The sequence below is a fragment of the Haliaeetus albicilla genome, chromosome 10, assembly GCF_947461875.1.
Source record: "Haliaeetus albicilla chromosome 10, bHalAlb1.1, whole genome shotgun sequence".
NCBI classification, from domain to species: Eukaryota; Metazoa; Chordata; class Aves; order Accipitriformes; family Accipitridae; genus Haliaeetus; species Haliaeetus albicilla.
In genome coordinates this window covers 14,753,431-14,772,784 of record NC_091492.1, presented here as the reverse complement: position 1 = coordinate 14,772,784, position 19,354 = coordinate 14,753,431, and the positions used below count along the sequence as shown (strand labels likewise).

The 19,354-nt window shown below is 39.0% G+C and overlaps 1 protein-coding gene across 2 annotated transcripts in view; it reads left to right on the top strand.

Annotated features, from left to right (window-relative positions):
* VPS35 (VPS35 retromer complex component) overlaps nucleotides 1–19,354 on the top strand; it is a 26,919-nt gene extending 7,565 nt beyond the window's left edge. For both annotated transcript variants that reach the window (XM_069793576.1, XM_069793577.1), the window contains exons 3-17: nucleotides 1,116–1,212; nucleotides 2,000–2,123; nucleotides 3,651–3,833; nucleotides 4,156–4,369; nucleotides 5,144–5,227; nucleotides 5,716–5,825; nucleotides 9,426–9,522; nucleotides 9,613–9,761; nucleotides 10,285–10,492; nucleotides 11,025–11,180; nucleotides 13,565–13,687; nucleotides 14,647–14,826; nucleotides 16,040–16,279; nucleotides 16,993–17,136; nucleotides 18,452–19,354. In XM_069793576.1, coding sequence (XP_069649677.1) covers nucleotides 1,116–1,212; nucleotides 2,000–2,123; nucleotides 3,651–3,833; nucleotides 4,156–4,369; nucleotides 5,144–5,227; nucleotides 5,716–5,825; nucleotides 9,426–9,522; nucleotides 9,613–9,761; nucleotides 10,285–10,492; nucleotides 11,025–11,180; nucleotides 13,565–13,687; nucleotides 14,647–14,826; nucleotides 16,040–16,279; nucleotides 16,993–17,136; nucleotides 18,452–18,631 — 2,289 coding nt within the window. In that variant the 3' untranslated portion in view covers nucleotides 18,632–19,354. The remainder of the gene's footprint in view (nucleotides 1–1,115; nucleotides 1,213–1,999; nucleotides 2,124–3,650; nucleotides 3,834–4,155; nucleotides 4,370–5,143; nucleotides 5,228–5,715; nucleotides 5,826–9,425; nucleotides 9,523–9,612; nucleotides 9,762–10,284; nucleotides 10,493–11,024; nucleotides 11,181–13,564; nucleotides 13,688–14,646; nucleotides 14,827–16,039; nucleotides 16,280–16,992; nucleotides 17,137–18,451) is intronic.

Here is a 19,354-nt window from a genome sequence, read left to right as displayed (position 1 = left end):
CTTGGCATGAACCACAGGCTGTGAGGCTAATAATGAATTACCTGCTGCATAGGATAAATTTTGTAGTGATTAATTGTAGACTGATGCATGAATTCTTCTGTGACTGGAAAACACCATTGGCTAGGGTTGTGCTGAGATCTTTATCTTCAAATTGTAGCCAGTGCAGACAGATGATGTCATCATGTGTAGCTTTCTTGGGTTTGAGAAGCCTATTTTTATTTGGAGAAACTGCTTGAAGTTGCAATGAAAACTTATATATTCCTGTAGATTTTCATGTGGTTAGCCAAGCTAACTTTGTTTGCAGCCAAATGACAGTAGCAAGAAAAGTAACACCCATTCCAGTTTTATACTCTGTGGAATGCTTTTGAAGTCTTTGAAGTACCTGCAGCTGAGCTTTTCACTGCTATCTGTGACTGAGTGACAATATACTAAGTGGATCACACTAGCAATTCCTTGCGTTCTCCCTCACAACAAAATGCAGGTGCTTGTGATGGGTTGAACAAGCATGCATAGGTGGTATATTAGAAGTTTGTCTTGTATCCTGTGATGCAAGGTGATTATATGCATCATAAGTGTAAGTTATATGCAGCCTAATAAACTGTAAGGTGTTCAGTAAGGTGTTGTTCTTGGATGAGAAGTAGGGGAAGAGGAATCTAATTCTAACAGTGGTCTGCTGGCAGTGCATATCCTCTGTCTCCTAGAAGTTTCTTCATGACCTGAGCAAAACAACAGACCAGACTGGGGGTGGGGAGGGGGAGCGGGGGAGAATCTGTTCTATTTTGCTTGCTGGATAGGATCTGAGTGGTGAGTGGAGATTTCTGCATAAGCAAAATTTTCTTTTAAGTTTTTTGTACCATTAGTATTCACAAATTATTACTGTAGCTCTGTCTTCAGATATGTCTTCTTGCCACCTTCAGGTATAATGTTCTGCTTAATTAGGATGGGCGACATGGTACAAGCTAGATACTAACTCACTTGATTTAATGGGAATTTCCTGGTGTTTACTTAATCTTTGCATGCTTTTTTAAAAAGCTATAAGTGTAGCTTTCTAAAATACTGCAGTTGCCCAGTGTTATTTCTTACAGACTGTTCTCTCTTTCTTTCTTCCTCTAAAGGACAAAAACAAGCTCATGGATGCTTTGAAACATGCTTCCAACATGCTTGGTGAGCTGCGGACTTCTATGTTATCTCCAAAGAGCTATTATGAGCTCTGTATCCTTTGAAGAGGGAATGAATAGTTGAAATGCTGAATTTGGAATGTTCATCTGCTCTTTTTGGTACACTGGTGTCTCGTCAGTCTCGATATTTACTAGCACTTTTCTCCTCAATATTTAGTTATCTGGATATATTGTAGGAGAACACGCACTTATTTGCTCACTGTGTAAGTTCATCTTTTCCCTTTGGTATAAAACAGGTCTTTAATGTCTTTCATATCTTCCTTTGGTAGGTTCCAGAAGTCTAGTTCTGTAAAAATACCAGCTCTGTAAAACAACTCTGCTTGCACTATGCTACCCCAAAATCTGTAAAACCAGCTTACTTTTTGCCCTTCATTATTATCTTAGCTTCTAACCATAAATCAGTGCCTCGGTGTATTTACATGTGCATACTGTGGTATCTGAAGAAGGGGAACCTTTTCATGAGACGTGGGAATAGAATGTGAATATATTCAAATACTACTTTCTCCGTGTGTGGATGATATTCTTCTGTGACACCTAGTATGCCTTTATTTTAGATACTCTGTTCAATCACATCTGTTTGCTTGCTGGTTTGATTTAGGGTTTGGGGTTTTTTTTCCCCTTTTCTGATATGCTAAAAATGACAATTGAAGGCTTGGGGTTAATTTTGCACGCTTATCCCAATAGTGATTATTGTTTCAGAAGTACTACCTACCTGGGCATGATTGTGTTTAGTACAGTATCTTTCCTCCTTGGTGTGAATGAGCAAATTACTATGTAAATCTGTTGTAGACATTCTAACTTAAAATCCTTAACTATGAGAGACATGGCAATTTCTGATGAGCTACACTACTTGGAAGTCTACCTGACAGATGAATTTGCCAAAGGAAGGAAAGTGGCAGACCTTTATGAGCTAGTACAGTACGCTGGAAATATTATTCCAAGACTGTAAGTGTGTATACATATGCTGGAAATATTATTCCGAGACTGCAAGTGTGTATATGTTAGTGTGTGTTTGGTTTTTTTAAAACTGGTGAATAGTGGTCAGACTCTGGGTTCAGATAATGACTGACTCTGCATTCTTGCTTGACAGCAAGAATTCAGTTTGCAATGGTGAATAGTATTTCTGCTTATCTTAAGAGTGGATTGCTATGAGACTTTGGAGATCTAGGCCAAGAGCGCAGCTGTAGAAGGTCAGTTCCTCCTGCGAATGTGTTGGTTTTGCACATGACCAAGATGGAAGCACTTTGATCTTGGAATAAAGTTGGCTTTTGGGTAAAGAGCTGGTCAGTGGAAGATCAACCAAGTACCACATTCTGATCAGTGAGATTGACTACACATTTATTAACTTTTTCTGTTATCTGTTAATGAACTTGTACCTGAGAATCTAGGTCTTAGATCCTCACACATAGTAGATGCTTTGTAACCATCTGTCTCTTTGGAAAGTAAGAAGTGTGAGAAGGAAACTGAAAATTTCTGTAACTTAATTCTTAAAAGCTTTGTGTTTCTGTATGTGTTTTTTTGGCTATGTGTTAGCATGCTAGAGATGGTACTGGAAGGTTTATCTTTAAATATGTGACCATTGGGCTGGAGGAGATCTTCTAGATATTCAGACTTAGGACTCAGATTTTGCTTGGTACTGCAGTTTTTAATTCCTGACCTTATGTTCATGCCAGGAAGAGGCTTTGGAGACACCAGGCTGCACCCTCATGCAGTTTCTGGAGTTTGGCTAATGACTACCACAATGTCTTTACCCCTCTGCATAATCATTTGAGTTGTATTCCTACCTGCTTGATGTAGACTCTGGTTCTCCCTGATGAACACTTCTAGTGCTTTCATGGAGGTTCTGTGCACATCCATGCACGAGGCAGAGAAACATACAGAGAGGGTTGAGGCCTCTAAACTGAATATGTGAAGGTTCTGAGCATTATATGTTTTTTCTCTTACGCTGAAGGGGAGTCCAAGTATACTGGAGTACTAGTCCTTTGCATCTTGCATGTTCCTTCTACCTGTTGCCTAATATAGAGATGCTGAAGGAATGAGTACAGGCTTGAGGATTTCCGAAGAGCATAACACCTGTCCTGCTAGACTACAGTGTGAAAGAGGCTTAACTGCTTCACCATAGCAGGTTACTTATCTATATGTGCCAGAGCTGTTTTCCAGCTTAGTGGGGTGCTGGAGGTATAAACAAGCTAGTCTGAGAGCATTCAGAACTTCATGCATGCTAAGCATTTACACATGCAATGCATAAAAGCATTGTAATGTGGTCAAGTGGCTGTTCAGACTTCCTGTGCTCTGTAGCAGAGGAGAATAGGAGTTGAAAGCTGATTAAATATCCAAAATTATGGGATCTAGCTGATATTTTATTGCTTTCTGTGCTTTGGTAATTCTGGCAGGGTGAAAGAAGGGAACTGTTGCCTTTGAGTGTGATATTGTTACTTTACAATTTATTGTTTGATTCTGTGCCTTTTGCAGGTATCTCCTGATAACAGTAGGAGTTGTCTATGTCAAGTCATTTCCACAGTCCAGGAAAGATATTTTGAAAGACCTTGTGGAGATGTGCCGTGGAGTACAGCATCCTCTTAGAGGCCTCTTTCTTAGAAATTATCTACTGCAGTGTACCAGGAATATCTTACCAGATGAAGGCGAGCAAGCAGAGTAAGAAAGATAGGCTATAACTTTTAAAAATTACTGTTTTTAACAGAACATATTTAAATTTTCTGTATCACTTTCTTCAGATTTGAGAGAAGTAGATATGTTAGAACTCTACGGTTTTGACAGGTGTTTGGTCCATTAAGAATTCCCTTCCAGAACTAAGGTTTCTCACACATGAGGATATGAACCTTTCTTATGAACCCAGATATTGAACCACACACTTCCCCACCCTCTTACCTTCTTAAGAATTGGATGTTCACCAGTGGATGGAAGGATGAATACCTCTGACAAGCTTTTCCTGTTCCTAACCTGTTCTCAATTGCAGTGAAGAAACCACTGGAGACATCAGTGATTCGATGGATTTTGTGCTGCTGAACTTTGCTGAGATGAACAAACTTTGGGTGCGAATGCAACACCAGGGCCATAGTCGGGACAGAGAGAAAAGGGAGCGAGAAAGGCAGGAACTGAGAATCCTAGTAGGAACAAACCTGGTTCGCCTCAGTCAGTTGGAAGGTGTTAATGTGGAGCGATATAAACAGGTAGGATGTCTGTCCATCCTTATGACTTCTGTTAATTTTTTCCAAATGAAACCAGTTTGGACTTTCAGATCAGCGGCTTGAAGTGTTACAGCTATGCTAAAAGTCCAGTAATCTTGGTGCTTCTCGAACTCTTCACCTGAGGAAAAGTTCTGAATGCTAATGAAGCTGTATAATGAGTTGTGAGGCTAAGGACATGGCTCATACATTTTTCCTATAAGCTTCTCTGTAACATTAACAAGAGATTTTAAAACTTTTGTTCCTGATTCCCATTTTACTTATAGAATAATGAGTTGCTTTAAGGGATGTGTACGCATACAGTGTTCTATGATAGACTTTACAAGTTAAATGAAGCTGTTTCCCAAAGCATTCAAGAGAACTGTTATTGCATGAAATGATAGTCAAGCAAATATATAATTTAGAAGTCTGTCCCTTGTAAGTTTTACCATATCGCTGCTGAAAATTATTTTGGTCAGTACTGCTGAGACCCTGAGTAGTGGTATGTGCCAGCAAAACTAGTAGCACTGACTTACTAAATGAAAGTTCGCAGGTTGTATAATGTACAAAAAGGACAGGTGTCTGAGACCAGTAGATTTTTTTCCTCTGAAGGATGGAACTGCTGAAAAATGGGACTTTTTATGAGAAAGCCTTTATGTAAAGGTTAAGCTGAGAAATTTTAGAAATACTGTTCTGCTTGGATTAAACACATATGTATGTCTGCATATAAACTTAGAAAGTAATTGTAAAATCACTGCAAGACTACTTTTCCTATTCCAGATTGTTCTGCCCGGAATATTGGAGCAAGTTGTAAACTGTAGAGATGCTTTAGCTCAGGAGTACCTCATGGAGTGCATCATACAGGTGAGTTGCTTAAATTCAATTGCCTGAATTCACTCAATCAAGTGATGGGACATGGGGACACTTACTCCTATACTTTTAGTCAGATTCAGGCTACTTTCACCTCTTCCTCATGAACTGGAAAACTTTGTCACTAGGACTCTTACATAGTGGCTTGTCCCATATTTCTCTGCCCATATACCAGGTGGGCAGAGTGGAGATGAATCTATTTTGTGCTCCTTCTGTTGCAGAAGCTTGTAAACATCTGAGCAGCAGTGCCTGCAGTATGAATTGTAATAGGTAGCTGCGCCCTGAAGTTATCCATTTGTCTTGCATCTCTTGCTTCATGCATTTACCCAGTCATGGTCAGCTTGGGGAACCCTAAAGCATTCATAGGCCAGACTGTATTTATTATGTGGCTGTCTGCTTTAGAATTACTGTTGCATTTTACTGCTGTGTAACAATGGGCAAATTCAGTTTATAACTTGATGACTATTGATCTAAAACTTCAGGTTTTCCCAGATGAATTTCACCTCCAAACCTTGAACCCATTTCTCAGAGCCTGTGCTGAGCTGCACCAAAATGTGAATGTGAAAAATATAATTATTGCTTTAATTGACAGGTGAGTGACCAAAGGGGGTGGAAATTGGCTGAAAATTAAGTTTGTGTTGTGCACAAGCAGATGATAATTCTTTTAGCACGTGGAAGTTTTCAATTTTTGATATCACTTAACTTCACTGTTTCTATGTCTTTCTATCAGCTGTAATTAAGGCTGTGAAGAGTATTATTTCTATAGCTTCTGCTGTCTGGACTCTGCTTTTACAGCTTCTGATGAAACCTTGCTTTAAGGACTGATTGAAACCTGTAAACAGATTAAGCCAGGAAACAACTCATTTAGTATTGACCATTTTCATGTTTCTGAACTAAAGTGGCAGCAGTGTTCTGCTTTGACAGCCATATCGGTCATAGCTATCTCTTGAAAACTTGAAGATCCTAATGGCTAAATCACATATAAAAGATACTTTGCCTTGCAATTTTGATCAGAGAACATAACGTATGCCTCTTCAGAATAGAGCTAGTATGAAATGGAACTACTTTCTTATTCTTAGTTTACCACTAGCTTCCTGCCTGTTCTCCCAAAAGTATGTTTTTACTGTGGAGGTGCTGCTTAAAACTGCTTTCACTGAATTCAGATGTGAGGGAGAAATCAGAACTGAAGTTTTGATTTGTATCCTGAAACAAAAGAACACAGATTTTCAGTGAGTACTGCAGAAAGGAAGTGCACTTACTTAAAGTGGATTTTTTGAAGCCTCAAAAAAGCCTTGTCCACGCGTTTGCACACAGATATATGTACCTTTGTGTATCTGGTCCATGTACCACTGTATGGACTTCAGTTACCGTAGAGGTCTTGAGTCCCACTGGCATTCAGCAATGAGTAGGGTGGTTGTGTCTTTGTTTCTTTATCTTCTCTAATGCCTGGAGATGGAGCAGGTATGTTATGTATAACTGGTATAACTTAGGATCTTGAATTTTTTACTTAACAAATCTGTAGTTTGTTTTCTCCAGGTTACATCAGATCTATTTGTTCAGGACTTCAGTCTTAGTGGACTATCTTTCAGTATTTGTGCATTTGGCAGAGAAGCATCTCTGCCTTCACCTAGAGATGTTTGCAGGAATTCATTGGTTTTCTACACTTTGCTGCTGTGGCTGAGATTTTTCATAATTTTGTTAGCTTTAAAAAAAAAAAACAAACCACAAAACAAAAAACCTGTAAAACCCACAAAACCTCAAAATCCCAAGAAGCATTGCCTGAAACAATCTAATATCTTGAGACTACTTTCAACAGAGGTCATCTTTTGCTAGGTTCTTACATTAGTGTGTAGCTATAATTTTTGCAAGAAGGTTTTCCTCATGTAGCTTTTGCTGTCATGTCCACTTAGAGGACTTCAACAGCTTTGGTATTACTTCCACAGTAAGTTTTCTATTCTTACTGTTACGAACAACAGTAAGCAACTGACTAGCAGTGAACCTGCTGTCCTCCTAGACTTAATGCTACTATGTTTTGTTGGGCCACTAATAGTGTCTTCCAGAGCCTTCTCATTTAGCTACAGGACAAGGGTAGAAAGGTGGCAGTGTGATGATTATCTTCTTTCTAGTATGGCAACTTGTGCTTTTGACTGTAATGTTACTGCAAGTGTTGGAGGATATGAGTGGATCTGTTCTTGGAATCTGTCCTGGTTTCAGCTGGGATGGAGTTAATTGTCTTCCTAGTAGCTGGTGCAGTGCTGTGTTTTGAGTTCAGTATGAGAAGAATGTTGATAACACTGATGTTTTCAGTTGTTGCTCAGTAATGTTTAGTCTAAAGTCAAGGATTTTTCAGCTTCTCATGCCAAGCCAGCGAGAAAGCTGGAGGGGCACAGGAAGTTGGCATAGGCCACAGCCAGGGCAGCTGACCCAAACTGGCCAACAGGGTATTCCATACCATGGGACGTCACATCTAGTATATGAACTGGGGCGAGTGGGGGTGGGGGAATTGCTGCTTGGGGACTAACTGGGTGTCGATCGGCAGGTGGTGAGCAATTGCACTGTGCATCATTTGTATATTCCAACCCTTTTATCATTACTGCTGTCACTTAATTAGTGTTATCATTATTAGCTGCTTCTTTTTATATTCTATTAAACCGTTCTTATCTCAACCCATGAGTTTTACTTTTTTTTTTTTTCTCCGATTTTTCTCCCCCATCCCACTGGGGGCGGGGGGAGTGAGTGAGCAGCTGCATAGTGCTCGGTTGCTGGCTGGGGTTAAACCGCGACAGAATCCATGCATGTAGGGAAGATGTTGCTCTTCTGTTTGGATTGGAGTTGTTATGAGCAATTGTTTTGTGTTTTGGTATTGTGTACTTAAGATGTGAATCTGCCCCATACAGATAAGTGCCTGTTGGGGTTTCTCATCTTTATTTCAGCTGGCATGGCATAATTGAAACTGAACATCAGTGACTGCTGAGGAAGCTTGTGAAGCTTCAGTGCCTATTCCTGTGGTGCTTTCCTGTTAAAGGAATTTTTCTGCAAATAGTCTTGCTGCTTTGGGATCTTTCTTGCCTTACTAAACCATTTGTAGCTGTTAATTATGCTGCCATCTGCCTGCAACTTGATCATATTTTGTAGTGTGCTGGCCTTACCCTCTGAGCTGTTGCCAAAAAAAGCTGCCTTGTCCCTTTCAGAAAAGGCAGTGATTGTTCCAGGCTTTAGAAGGTCTGCTTGTTACCACCCTAATGAAATGTTAAGAGTAGTTCAACATCTTTTTTTCCTGTTAGTGAAGTGTTTTGGCATCTCAACCTCTTCTTACCTGCCTTTTTGTTTCAAACCCAAAGTTCATTCAGAATCAAAGTTTAGAAACCCTGTAAGAAATAACTTTAATTTTAATTGTGTCCCTTCTCCTAAATATGTTTTTAGGTCTTCCTCTAATTCAGAACAGAATAGTCTCTTAACAATTAGAAAGTAAAGGTAACAATGCTGAGTTTTTTAAGCTGCAGCTTTGGTAAGGTGCTAGCCTTCCTATAGTAATTCTTCTTATCTTGTATCTGATTTCTGCAGAAACTGTGGTTGGCATGACTTTCTCCTGTTATAGAAAGAGATAGCTCTACAACAACTTTCGAATGCTTGCTAGATAGCAATCTCTTGCTTTGTTTTTTTTCCAAAAAAAGTACCCTTCTCCACTTCAAACTTACTTTGTATTTTGCTCTTTGCAAACAGTGGAAGTCGCAAACATGTTGGTCTGTCTTTGGAGACAAAGCATAGTTAAGTCAGCAGATTTCTGTTTTTTCTCTGGAGACTGTTTTGCAGGGAATGCTACTGGATGTCTAAATTCAGTAATATCACTGAATGGATGCAGGATATTTGCTCTTCCATAGCCTGCTCTATACCTCTTTCTGCTGGAAAGAACAGAACACTTGCTGCTAGCTGAAGAACATGGATTATGAGAAATGTCCTTGTTGCTCTTCTTCATCTTGCCATCTCTGTCAGCATTCTTTTCCAGGGCTGATATTTACCAGGCTCAGTTGCTCTTAAGGCTTCTGACTTCCATTAATTTCCTTTTTGCTTGCAATAGAGCTTGCAAATATACCTGAAGGACTTGCTTTTTCTGCCAGTATCTCTTTCTGGCCTGTATCTGAGGAGTGGAAAAACTATGCTGACCAAGCTTCTTTCCTTTATCTGTTACCAGGTTAGCTTTATTTGCACATCGTGAAGATGGACCTGGAATCCCAGCAGATATCAAACTGTTTGACATCTTTTCACAGCAGGTTGCTACTGTAATACAGGTATGCTGGGTATTCTTGAATGCAGTTTTGGGGTTTTTTTTGCAAAGTTACGTGCTTTTTTTATCAACTCAGTGCTGTCTCAAATTACAGTCTCGCCAGGACATGCCCTCAGAGGATGTTGTATCTTTGCAAGTTTCTCTCATTAACTTGGCTATGAAATGCTATCCAGACCGTGTTGACTATGTTGATAAGGTGTTGGAGACAACCGTGGAAATATTCAATAAACTTAATCTGGAACAGTAAGTGTCTCTTGCATTCTCTCTAGAGTGGCAATTAATACTCTAAAATCTAGACTTCTACATTTCACCGTGTTTGGCAAGATAGCAGAGACGTGTGCTTTGGATGTGTAAGGTTACTGCTTTTGGGCCAAGCTATAGAGGATCATGATAAACTACTGACTAACCAGGACTTGCTTACCTGTGCATAAATCCTACTGCACAACTGTACAGCTACACAATGTGTATGCCAAGCTGTGTGTAGTCATTATCTATTCATCCCTTACAGCACTCTAGAGTTCTTCTCTTGCTGAATTTGCAGCCACAGCCTCTGCTTCTGGTATCAGCAACTGAAAACGTGCAGTTTCCACTGTACATCCTAAAGAGCAAGATAGGACTTGTTTTGATGCTTTATTTCCTTTCTCCCTAGCAGCAAGTTGCTTAGATATTGTGGTATATATCAGAATTGGTATTGAGGCAGACTTTAAATCAGTCTACATATGTGAACTATTGATTAATTGTGGTTTTTGCATGTATTTTCTTTTAGTATTGCAACAAGCAGTGCTGTTTCAAAGGAGCTGACTAGACTTTTGAAAATCCCTATTGATACTTACAACAATATCCTGACAGTTCTGAAACTAAAACATTTTCACCCACTCTTTGAATACTTTGATTACGAGTCCAGGAAGAGCATGAGTTGTTACGTGCTTAGCAATGTATTGGATTATAACACAGAAATTGTGTCTCAAGAACAGGTATGACATAAGTTAACTTGAAATTGTAGGTATTTAAACTACTGTTTGAAGACTTGAAAACACATACTAAGTGACTTCATGCAGGGTGTGCTTTGTTTCCTAGCCTTCATGCCCCTGCATGCCCGCGCCTCCCCATCTTGGTAGTAGAGGCTTTATCCCACTTGATAATTCTCCCACCCGTGTTCTTAGATATCTTGTCTTTGCCCATCTTACCTAATGTCGTCCTAGGGACTACTTCTGTTAGGTTTGAACAAAGACCCTGAATACCCTTAAGACTAGGCCTATTACCTAAAGAAGGCTGGATGGTATTTCTGGAATCTGAATTTCCTCTGTACTGCTGTGCTGTCCCACTTGTGCTAAGAGGGACCCTTCTTCAGGGAGTAAGGCAAATATGTCCTAAAGTATCACCATCTAATAGACTTTCCTAGTGCTTTGTCAGCGCTATGAATGGCTGTAAAGATGTTCCCAGCTGCTGTCAACTTATGCTTATAGACTACTCTGGTTTAAACAGAGTTTATATTGCCTTTAACAGGTTGATGCTATCATGAATTTGGTATCCACACTGATCCAGGATCAACCAGATCAGCCTGCTGAAGATCCTGACCCTGAGGATTTTGCTGATGAGCAGAGTCTTGTGGGAAGATTTATTCATCTTTTGCGTTCAGATGACCCTGACCAACAGTATCTGGTATGTTGATCAGTGCTTCTGAATGCTTGTGCTCTCTGAACTGTCAGTTAGTGCATTATTTACTATACAAGAATTTAGTGTAGCTGGGACATCACTGCTCTGGCACTGCAAACACAGAAAACATTATGTATGACACCTTTAATGGTAGTATGAAATGTTTATTTGGAAGAGCAGGCAAGGACTTAAAAGCATTTGTGGACTTAAACTTCTAGTCCCATGAGGTGGCAGTTTGGATGCAAATATATTAGTTTGTGGTAACTCTTAATTAACATTCTGACAACTTTATTTAACCGTCTAGCTAAAAAGCAGCAAGTGAAATTTGGAGCACTGTGCCATTTGCATTCTCTTGGTATCAAAATACACGAAAAAGCTCAGAAAATACAGCCAATATGTTTGGCCTCAGGGATTTTAATTAGTGTAGGTATATGGTCTTCTTACAGCATGTGGTTACAAATGTTTTTCCTCTCTGCTTGGTCCATCCTTAATAGCAGATTTGATACTGCCTTGAAACTCACGCTTTGTTACTTGTAACAGTTTGAGTTGATCCATCAAAGCTTTATGTAGCTCTCTGAAGTTAATCTGCTATTTCTGGCTTTAGTTTATTTCAAGTTTAAATGATCTCCCTATATTGAGAAGTGTGTTGGGGGCAACTCAGTGCTGTCTCAATATCCCTCAGTGCTGAGGGATATTCTGTCTTTGCAAAATCTATTGGAGAAGCTGGCAGAAGATGTATTGAAGTTGGATGCTGTTACAGATTGCAGCAGCTAGATTTCGTTCTAGTCAGAGCTCAGGCCTGAGTAGGGACTACTGTGAAGTTACAGTTAGCATGCCTGAAATACAATCGGCTGACTTAGTTTTAAAGTTGCAGCAATATCATACTGTATAAACAGTGAGAATAGACCAATGTAATCCAGGAGAAGCTACACATAAAATCACTGGTATTCAATTAGCTTGGGTTTAAGTATTGTATAAAAATTTCTTGCTTGAAATGTAGAGCTTTGCTGCAACTTCTGTAATGGGGAGAAGCATAGCTTTAAGGCCTGTACAAGGATTGGAGGCAGTTGTGTTTCACGACCTGCTCTTCATTGACTGTGTTATTTCTGAATATTGCTGGAGTAAGGCAGGAAGCTCAACCAGGTTCTCATTCATTTCAAGAACTATATGGGTTGATTGCAGCTAGCAAATACCGTATTCATACAGGAAAAGCCAAGATAACCATGTGGGGTTTTTTTGCTAATAGAGAACAAAACTTTCCTCAAAGGGATGCTGGCACTAAGGGAGTGATGTATTTTTAGTCCAAAAGACTTTGCATAGCTAGAGGTGTTGAAGCTGTTTTTGCAAAGCTTCTGCATATCAGGCTGTTGTCTTTCTCATCTAGCAATACTTAGCTTTAATTGGATTGACCACCTTTAAATGCCATCATAGGAGTTGTCAAATTATCTTTTGGATAGAATTCTGTAAGCTACTTAACACCTTTTAGTAAAAATGCTTAATAGCTTCTTGATGAGTATCACAAATGCTTGTATCAAATTTTCCTACATTGCAGAAACAGTAGGAGAAAATCCGAGGCTATAGGATTTTAACAGCTCTTTCACAGTATCTCACTTTAAATGATGCAGAGAATTCTAGCTATGAGAATACATGACTAACTCTATCAATAGGTAGAAATAATCCCAAAATAAGGGCAAAAGTAGAAGCTAACAGTACAAACAAGTAGAGCTCCGTAGTCTTTCTCCACAGGTTTAGAACAAGGGTGATAGGCAGAAAAGTATCACATTCATGTTGTGTGTGCAACTTGTGCTCAAAACTGAGAAAGGCAATAAAAGAAGCTGTCATTAATAAGCATAATGAAAAACTAAAACTAGGGTAAAATGGCAAAAGTTGCAGGTGTGGCCACCAGAATGTGGCACTATAGTCTTTCTCTCAGAGTATGAGAAGCTATACGCGTTTCATTTCATGAAACTTGGTTTCTTTCTTTTACTTTCTTACAGGCTTAAGAAAGAATAGTCCTTTTTGTAGCTTCTATTGAGTTGAGGACAGAATGTATCCGATGTCATTATTAAATGCAAGCTCAGGCAACTTCCATCTCACTGAACAATCCAAAATGTATCTGCGGTTAATACAGTACAACAAGCGTTGCCTAACACTTACTAAGCAGCTGTAGGAAAACTTTGGGCAAATACCACATAAAAAGCTACAGAGACTGCACAGATTTAATTCAAGTAAAGCAACTTGCATGTACTTCCCCCAAAATACTGTAATTTATCTGATGCTAACACCATGTCTTTCTGATGCTCTTGTTCCATAGAGTGCACATTAAGTTCCAGAGGCAAATAAGACACCTCTTTCAAGAGTTCTCTAAGCTTACAGTGCTTCTGTTTCAGATCCTAAATACTGCCCGGAAACACTTTGGTGCAGGTGGGAACCAACGTATTCGTTTTACACTGCCACCACTGGTTTTTGCTGCGTACCAGCTTGCTTTTCGCTACAAAGAGAACTCCAAAGTGGTAAGCTGACCTATAGGTAACTCTTGTATACTTGCTTCTTTTTGGCTTTCTTAAAAATGCATTTTGTCTGGCTAAGACTTTGTCTGTATGCTAAGACTTGATACAGAATGCTAGGGTTTCTTTTGCTCGAGGCAGGTTTGTTTTTTTTTTTTTACTTGAGGTGTGAATGCTTTCTAATTTAGGGAGGATTTTTATCAATTCATATTAAATTACCTCAGCACTTGAGGAATGATGAAGCAGAAATTGGCTAGTTGTGTATATTCATGAGGGTGACTGATATGTGGTTTTACATGGAGACCAGAGAACTATGATACTGCAAGTGATGGCATGAAACTGACTTAAATCTGGATATTGAAATTCATCAACTTCTAAGTCTGTAGCTATACTATTTTAATGTTTCTAAAAGCAAGTGCTTCTTTGTAGGTTAACTTACACGGTAGTTGCAAAAGTGCACGCTAAAAAAAAAATCACTTATCCATTTTGGCCCTTTAATGCTTTCTGATTGAGATAGCTTAAATATGTATTTTCCCTTATTGTGGGGAAATAAGTTAAAATGCTGTTTGTTAAAACAGTCCTCAAAATGAATGTTTTAAAATTCTCTTTCACTTCTGATTGATGCTCTAGACTGAACAGAATTTTTCTCCACTTAGCTAATTAGGCTTTTGCTCAGTTATGTTCTAAGCATAGCTGTAGTAACTGCAATTCAGTGTAGACTTCTGAGGAAGGTTTCTATGAGCTGGTAGGAAAAATGGGTGTGAACTTTTTGTAAATGGAAGAAATACTTTGAAGACCCACTGAGGTCAACACAATACTGCTAGGGCACTCACTACTACTTCAGTAAATCAGTGGCATGCAGAAGACAACAGACGGGAGTACTTGACAGATCTTATTACAGTTTAAATTCTCTTTTCCTTATAGCAATAGTCTTGTTCAAGCTTTGACTTGTTTCACTTCTCTAGGATGACAAATGGGAAAAGAAGTGCCAGAAGATCTTCTCGTTTGCTCATCAGACCATCAGTGCTCTGATCAAAGCAGAACTGGCAGAGCTGCCTCTTCGTCTCTTCCTACAAGGAGCACTGGCTGCAGGAGAGATTGGCTTTGAAAATCATGAAACTGTGGCCTATGAATTCATGTCCCAGGTGAGCGTCCAACTATTACTGTCCTGTGCTACCTTAAATTTGGCTTGGGTAGATTTCCTGAATGCTGAGCCATCCGGTGTGATTAAAACATCTGAAACAATTGACAGCTAATGCTACTAGGTAGAAACTCCTTATCTTCATTCTTGCTTCCCAGGCTGCTGTGCACTTAAGCTCCATTACTACTGATTTGAATACTCAGTCTGACAACACGTGGTATGTTGCAATGCTGCCTCCTACTTGCATAGTTGGTTCACTGGAGGAGTGTCGCTTTCTCAACATAAAATACTCCTTCACTGCTTCTAAGACTGTCTCCCAGCTCCTGTTACCTAGCTGGTATTGCCCTGACCACAAGCACTCTTTGGAAGTTCTCTAAAATTTGCAGTGTTCACAACTGCCATGCTGGGCTTTGCTAATTAAAATCCTTGTATTGAAATCTATTATAAACTACTCTGAGAATGCATTTAAACCTGTTACTTGGTCTTAAGCCTTACTTGTTCCAAAAACCTTCCCATCAGCTAGAGAACCAAATTATTTAATGTTATCCATATTGCAAGCTTTGTCCTAAATCTTTCCTCTAATACTGCTACTAATGCACATTCTTAGACTGAGTTGCTGATAACCTCAGCTTTTCCTCACTGTCTTGTATCAGTTGCTATTGTAGCACAATTCTGAAGACAAGAGCAGCGTGACAATTATTTACCTTCTCTTAGAGATATGATTCAAGATTTTTAGTCTTGTGTGTTCTCTCAAGGCTCTTCAGCCACGTAGCAGCAGTGCAAACACTTTTCTTACCTAGTGTGTGGTCACTGACCTACCACTCAACTTCTGCTCTACTGTTTTGTGTGTTTCAAAGAACCAAATCCTTTTCAGGGACTATTTCTGCTACTGGAGTTCCATATTTGAACAGATGCTTGAAATGAGGAAAAACTCAATCTTCAGATTATATGTAGCATCACATTTGTTTACTGTGACCACTTAAGTAAGAAGTATTTCTTGTGAGACTTATTTCCAGTCTGTGGATTTAACTTGATTTTGACACTCTCAGTGAAAGATCTTTTTTGCTGCCTGAAGCTTTTAGCAAATGTAAAACTGGACACTTTCCTGCCATGTCACTAGCAGGTGTGATTTGTTGGTTTTGGTTGGGTTTTTTTGGTTTTTTTTTTCTGATGTGTTCTAAAGCAGCAATTAAGAGTCTTTCTTCTCCCTTGACTAGGCCTTCTCTCTATATGAAGATGAAATCAGTGATTCAAAAGCACAGCTGGCTGCAATCACCTTGATAATTGGGACATTTGAGAGGATGAAGTGCTTCAGTGAGGAGAACCATGAGCCTTTGAGGACTCAGTGTGCGCTGGCAGCCTCTAAGCTCCTTAAGAAGCCAGACCAATGCCGGGCTGTGAGCACTTGTGCCCATCTGTTTTGGTCTGGCCGAAATACTGACAAGAATGGAGAGGAGGTAAGAACAAATTGACAGCAGTGTAACACATCCTACCTCAGTAACATAGTTCTGCCTTTCTTCTGAAGGCACTTACTTCTAAAGTAGATATATCACTTACTGATGTAGATTTGGTTGGAATGTGTCCTAATACATGAAGCTTCTAAATATCACTGCAGTGTAAGCTGCATAAATACAAAAATGGAGAAACCCCAAATTTAAGGGTTGAAGTACCGTGCAAGCTTTGGAGTGTAAACTAGTTTAAGACTGGCTGTCAAAGTACAGTCTGCATTTTGCATGTGTTTATTATAATAGCTGTGTTTGCATGTGAACTACTAAACTTCCAAATTAACGATACAAGTTGTTGAAGTTAAATGTAGAAAAAAACCCAAATTGTGTGTTCAAGGCTTGTCACATAAGCAGTTGTGAAGAGCAGTGTTTGAAATCTGTTTCTTGAAGTATGCATTAGTGTACTTACTACAAAATTCAGTTCATTGATGTCATAATTGAAGGCTTTCAACAACTGTTCATGTTATTGCCTGATTTGGCAAAACTTAAAATTGGTGGCACTCAGGCAAGGTAAGCTTTCAGTGGCAGGTTGTTCTCCACAGTTTGTGTGTGTCTGTGTTTCTGTGGTGGACCACCAGGAAATGCCATATATGTGTGAAGGGAAGAGATACTGGAGCTTCCTAAGGTTCTTCTATTTCTTGTAACTTTTGGGTTTTTCCTTCTAGCTTCATGGAGGAAAAAGAGTGATGGAATGCCTAAAGAAGGCTCTGAAGATAGCAAATCAGTGCATGGATCCTTCTCTGCAAGTCCAACTTTTCATAGAAATTCTGAATAGATATATCTATTTTTATGAAAAGGAAAATGAGGCGGTGAGTGAAAATGCATTCTTTCCAAAGCACCTGTTTTAAAGAGCACTTCTTTAAGCTTTTCATTCACCCTTCTGCCCCAAATCATGTCTCTTCAACTTGCTCTGTAGTCTCTCATGAGATGCACAAGTTCTGGTAATAACAACAGAGTAGTCAATTCTTGATATACTAGTAAAATTGTCGATAAAAGTTCATTCTTGTACATGGGGGAAAACACCAAACATTTGCAGTTTAGTTATGAACTTAAATATTGTGAGACTTGGATACCTGAAATATTTATTAAATCAAAACTTACTGGGACTTATATGAGAAAGTAGTAAGATTCTAACTTTAGAGGTACCTAACTTAATTTTCTTTCCCTTACGTACATATTGTTACAGCTGTTCAAGGTCACTGCCGAGCACACCACAAAATGGTTGGTGTCCTATCTATTTCTTGAAATTAAAGTTTACATTTCATGTACCAGCTTAAATTCTGTATCTGAAATCTGAGATTGTTACCTCATACGTTTTCTGGTAGCAGATAACTAGTAAACTTACCCAGTTTGAAAAAGCTGCTTGGTCAAGTAGAGATCAACATCCCATCTGATGTCATCATTTGATCAACAGAAGATGTTAATTTATACCCTGTAGTTCTGAGAGAATGTCTAAAGAGATTTTAGGGATTTGCTGACTTTCCAACAACTGAACTGGCTTCCCGCTATAGTAGTGCTCTAGTGTAGGAGATGCTGTATCTGATGGAGATGAAAATAAAACTTTGAATTTCAAAGCACTTGGCAGATGTAAAAATAGTCTCTGGATATAGTGGTGGCCTGCGGTGCATTTTGTGCTGTGGTGGTCTGTGTAGTGCTGACTTAACACCATGGGCAGCCATACTTTCCTAGGTAGTGACTTGGTCACCAAGAATAACTTTAAATCTGATATTGCCATCCTGACTGACTTCTACAAGAAATAGATTATGTTAGAGTGCATAGACAATCTGATTACGTGCTTTATTTGTTTAAAGCTTTTAAAATTTGTATTGAATAGACTGGAGAGAAATGCTGTGGTAAAACTTAGAAAGCTATCAGGTTAATGACTTAAAAGTTCTTCCCATCTGCTGGGATGGGGGGAGTTTCCACAAAACTCTGAAATCGGAATGGTCCTATGAGGAGCAAGAGAAGGCAGTCTCCAACAGTTTGTCTGCGTACAGTCTTACCCATATTTTTAAGAACTGTCCAAATACCAATAGTTTAGAAACGAGCCTGTTAAAACTAATGTCTATGCACTTATGCACAGGTCTTGCTGATGACTTTTGTTCTGTTTATATTGTCCTGTAGGTGACAATTCAGGTTTTGAATCAGCTTATACAGAAGATAAGAGAAGATCTCCCAAACCTTGAGTCTACTGAAGAAACAGAACAGATTAACAAACACTTTCACAACACACTGGAGCACTTGCGTCTGAGGAGGGAATCACCAGAATCTGAGGGGCCAATTTATGAAGGTCTTGTTATTTAGGAAGATACACACTGTACTTATTTCTTTTCATTTACATACCATATGGGTTTTTTAAGATAGATTCATAGGTTGTGCCTTTCAGAAATGTCAAGTTAAGTTAACATTCATGTGTTCAGTCTGGCACTTCAAACACTTGTGTTGAGTACTCTAACAAATTTGAAAGGTTGGACTAGCAACTACAGGTTTCATCAGTTAGCATGGCTGAAACTTTCTTTGAAACCCATGTGACATGGTAGGGCTCTTCGGTTCTGATTTCTCTTCTGTCTGTTCACTGTTGCTTCTGTAGTACTAGAGTTCTAAACTGGCAGTGACTGTCATCTGAAACTGTGTCTGATCCTTACAGAGCATCAGATTTTTGGGATTATTGTATGTCAGATTCTGCTTGTGCTTTTCTTTTAATGCAAGTTAAGACTAAGTGTAATATTTTTCCCTAAAAACTAGAATATATTAATGCATGTTTGGAGAGTTTTAAAGTACCATGTTCAAAAACAGAAGTTATATTTTGCATATTAAGGCTCTGTGACATTCAGTGAGGGCCAGTACTCTGCACAGGGCATATTTATCAAGATAATTTTGTTCCAAATAGTATAAAAATAGAGAATTTGCAATCTATATAGATATGTATAACCTTCATTACTGTAAATTTAGGGGAAAATGCATTACACAAGTTTATTCAGTATCATGATTTTTTGCACCAGTGAAACAATAAAGTTGCTATTAACA